Source organism: Triticum dicoccoides, chromosome 1A, assembly GCF_002162155.2.
Source record: "Triticum dicoccoides isolate Atlit2015 ecotype Zavitan chromosome 1A, WEW_v2.0, whole genome shotgun sequence".
NCBI lineage: Eukaryota > Viridiplantae > Streptophyta > Magnoliopsida > Poales > Poaceae > Triticum > Triticum dicoccoides.
Window position 1 is genome coordinate 70,661,247 of NC_041380.1, and position 4,518 is coordinate 70,665,764.

Here is a 4,518-nt window from a genome sequence, read left to right on the forward strand (position 1 = left end):
ATGACGTTTATGTTGACACGCAGGTCATAAATAAATTAAGACAACTCCTATGGCTCCTGCCGGTTGTCACACTCATCGACATGCAAGTCGTGATTCCTATTACAAGAACATGATCATCTCATACATCACATATATCATTCATCACATCCTTTGGCCATATCACATCACAAAACACTTGCTGCAAAAACAAGTTAGACGTCCTCTAATTGTTGTTGCAAGTTTTTACGTGGCTGCTATAGGTTGCTAGCAAGAACGTTTCTTACCTATGCCAAAACCACAACGTGAATTACCAATTTCTATTTACCCTTCATAAGGACCCTGTTCATCGAATCCGATCCGACTAAAGTGGGAGAGACAGACACCTGCCAGCCACCTTATGCAACTAGTGCATGTCAGTCGGTGGAACCGGTCTCACGTAAGCGTACGTGTAAGGTTGGTCCGGGCCGCTTCATCCCACAATGCCGCCGAATCAAGATAAGACTAGTAACGGGAAGTAAATTGACAAAATCGACGCCCACAACTACTTTGTGTTCTACTCGTGCATAGAAACTATGCATAGACCTAGCTCATGATGCCACTGTTAGGGAACGTAGCAAAAATTCAAAATTTTCTACGCATCACCAAGATCAATCTATGGAGTAATCTAGCAACGAAGGGAAGGAGAGTGCATCTACATACCCTTGTAGATCGCTAAGCGGAAGCGTTCAAGTGAACGGGGTTGATGGAGTCGTACTCATCGTGATCCAAATCACCGATGATCCTAGTGCCGAACGGACGGCACCTCCGTGTTCAACACACGTACAGCCCGGTGACGTCTCCTACGCCTTGATCCAGCAAGGGGAGAAGGAGAGGTTGGGGAAGACTCCATCTAGCAGAAGCACGACGGCGTGGTGGTAGTGGAGGAGCGCGGGACTCAAGCAGGGCTTCGCCAAGCACTACGAGAGACGAGGAGGGAGAGGGGTAGGGCTGCGCCAACACGGAGAGCAAATCACATGTCTTGGGCAGCCCCAAACCTCAAGTATATATAGGGGGAGGGGAGGGGCTGCGCCCCCACCTAGGGTTCCCTCCCTAGGGGCGGCGGCACCCCCCAGATCCCATCTGGGAGGCGGCCAAGGGGGAGAGAGAGGGGGGCGCACCTAGGGTGGGCCTTAGGGCCCATCTGCGCCTAGGGTTTGCCCCCTCTCCTCTTGAGGCGCATGGGCCTTGGTGGGAAGGTGCCCCAGCCCACCTAGGGGCTGGTCCCTTCCCACTATTGGACCATGTATGCCTCCGGGGCTGGTGGCCCCACCTGGTGGCCCCCCGGACCCCTCCGGTGGTCCCGGTACACTACCGGTGATGCCCGGAACACTTTCGGTGGCCAAACCATACTTCCTATATATCAATCTTTACCTCTGGACCATTCCGGAACTCCTTGTGATGTCCGAGATCTCATCCGGGACTCCGAACAACATTCGGTAACCGCGTACATATTTTTCCCTATAACCCTAGCGTCATCGAACCTTAAAGTGTAGACCCTACGGGCTCGGGAGTCATGCAGACATGACCGAGACAACTCTCCGGTCAATAACCAACAGCGGGATATGGATACCCATGTTGGCTCCCACATGCTCCACGATGATCTCATCGGATGAACCACGATGTCGAGGATTCAATCAATCCCGTATTCAATTCCCTTTGTCTATCGATACGATACTTGCCCGAGATTCGATCGTCGGTATCCCGATACCTTGTTCAATCTTGTTACCGGCAAGTCTCTTTACTCGTTCCGTAACACATCATCCCGTGATCAACTCCTTGGTCACATTGTGCACATTATGATGATGTCCTACCGAGTGGGCCCAGAGATACCTCTCCGTTTACACAGAGTGACAAATCCCAGTCTCGATTCGTGCCAACCTAACAGATACTTTCGGAGATACCTGTAGTGTACCTTTATAGCCACCTAGTTACGTTGTGACGTTTGGCACACCAAAGCACTCCTACGGTATCCGGGAGTTGCATAATCTCATGGTCTAAGGAAATGATACTTGACATTAGAAAAGCTTTAGCATACGAACTACACGATCTTTGTGCTAGGCTCAGGATTGGGTCTTGTCCATCACATCATTCTCCTAATGATGTGATCCCGTTATCAACCACATCCAATGTCCATGGTCAGGAAATCGTAACCATCTATTGATCAACGAGCTAGTCAACTAGAGGCTTACTAGGGACATGGTGTTGTCTATGTATCCACACATGTATCTGAGTTTCCTATCAATACAATTCTAGCATAGATAATAAACGATTATCATGAACAATGAAATATGATATAATAATAACTAATTTATTATTGCCTCTAGGGCATATTTTCAACAAGCGCTGCTGCTGGCGGCGCTCGAAATACGCCGCCCAAGCCGCGTGGTTGTCGGCGGCGTACTGGGGGAGGGAGAGTTGGGCGTCGGTGAGGGAGGCGCGCACGACCTCGACTTCCTCGGCGAAGTACTTCGGCTTCGCCACGGCGTCGGGCAACGGGGGAATGGGCACTCCCCCGGCGCTGAGCCTCCACCCCGTCGGCCCGGCGCGCATGTCCGGCGGCGCCGGGATTTCGCCTGGAACAGGAGCCAGGACTCCTGTTCGCGGAGCGAACGGCGGCCGAAGCCGTTGGCCGCTGCCTCGTCTCCGGGGAAGCGTTCCGCCATGGCGACGGGCTCGGGAGAGGTAGAGAGATAGAGGGAGGGGCTGGGCGGCGGCGCTCGGGAGAGGTAGGAAGAGGGAGGAGCTGGGCGGCGGCGAGGGGCGGGGCTGGTGTGGGCACAGGCGAGTGCAGGCAACCGGTTATATAGCCGCGCCGCACCCGTGTGTACGCGTGCGAGGGAGGGGAGGCGTCGGCGCGCCGTCCCATTACGCGCCGCCCGTGATGAATCAATGGCAAGGCTGACCGGCAGCAGCCTTGGCATTGATTCCTCGCGGGAACCGAGGCCGTTGGGGGAAGACGAGGCGCCATATCGCTGACGCGGCGGGCCCGCGGCTGTTTCGCGCCAAAACAGCCCCTGGCGTCCCCGGACGCCCCCCGAGCGCGCCGGGTTCGGCCTGGGTCCGCCGACGCTGTTTTCGTCCAGGCCAGCGAAAATCGGGCTTCTGAAGGCGTGACCGGGCCATTTTTTGGCGCCGGCGCGAAAAAATCGTCTGGAAAGGCCTTCCTAGAGCGCGGCTGGAGATGCCCTTAGCGCCCAAAGCAACACAAGAAATTCGGCGTGGTTGCTTACCCCCCAACGCAGCCGCATCGGCATCAACCTCCATACCGCCGTCTCCGAATTCCCCAATTCCAGAGGAGGCGAACCAGCCCTTGATCGGATCCCGACTCCGACTGCTGGGTGGAACAATGGTAACGCAGTCGGAGCCAGCATCAACCCGTCGTCCTCCACCGCCCTCAACCATGGATTTATTCTCCACCTCCTCCTGCGTCCGCCGCCGATTTTCTTGAACCCCTCGCCGGCTTGTCTGACGCTTCCGACGACGACATGGATAGTGCGGAAGATCGACCCTCCTTGGTTGTGGAGGAGAAGGACAAGCAGCCTGTTCCCTTTAGCGACGCTCCGTCTCCAGTGCGCGCTGTGCTCAACCGTCCGTGGCCATCCTCCGTCGTCATCCGGCCGGAGGATAATCCGTCCGGAAAGTACCGCACTCTGGTGGCCACCGCCAAGGACATTGGGGACCCGATCTCGCCGGAGGAGATAGCCGCGCTGGAGGACAAGGAGGGCGACGACGCAGGCACACGGTTCTACAAGGCAGCTGCTCGGGCCAACGTCGTTATGAGGAATTACATCCATGAACACGGCAGCCTTTACATGATGGACAACTCCGCCCAAGTTGAGGAAATACGGTAGTCTCTCCCTGCCACTCCAGAAATTAATTATTCATGCATACTTGTTTGTTTTTGGTCCATGTCAAATTTTATCCAGCACTTATCTTCTGCTCAGTTTCCTCTTCACTTTTATGATCATGATTTGTTAGAACTTCAATGGGTTGATATATGGTAGTATCCCGGAATTTTCCTTTCGGCAAAATTGATTCTTTACAAGCATTGGATTTGACTTACCATAGATCTGCAAGTTGTAGTCTTCCCCTATCAGCGGCTTTGACCAAATGCACACACTCTTTTGTTGCTTGACCTTGTACTACGGAGCCATTGTCTTGCGATTGGCTCGAACTCCTCAATATGTTGAAGCTAATTCCTCCTGCTCTCCTGTACCGCTAATGGCAGTTAGAAGCTACAGACCGTGAGCGATATTTGAAGCTTCCTCGCTAGTCAATTAGTGCGACCTGGTTGAATTGAACAATGCAGCTTATTGTCAAAATTGTTCAGCTTAATATGAAAGCTCTGCAGCAACTTAACATGAGCTCAAGAGGGGTGGTCACTGGAGCTCATTTTTTCTCTCCAGTTCATGCAGGAGGGTTGCCTGTAAATTGTACCAATAGAAGTACCTGGGGTTCTCATTTTGTATCCATGTGCGTGTGGGGAGGTGGCGGGGTGGG

At 53.7% G+C, this 4,518-nt stretch overlaps 1 protein-coding gene across 1 annotated transcript in view; it reads left to right on the forward strand.

Moving 5' to 3' along the window:
- Window positions 1-3,307: 3,307 nt before the first annotated feature.
- Window positions 3,308-4,518, forward strand: part of LOC119366375 — a 3,419-nt gene continuing 2,208 nt past the window's right edge. The window contains exon 1 of the mRNA XM_037632137.1: window positions 3,308-3,865. Within this exon, the coding sequence (XP_037488034.1) occupies window positions 3,504-3,865 (362 nt within the window). The 5' untranslated portion in view covers window positions 3,308-3,503. The remainder of the gene's footprint in view (window positions 3,866-4,518) is intronic.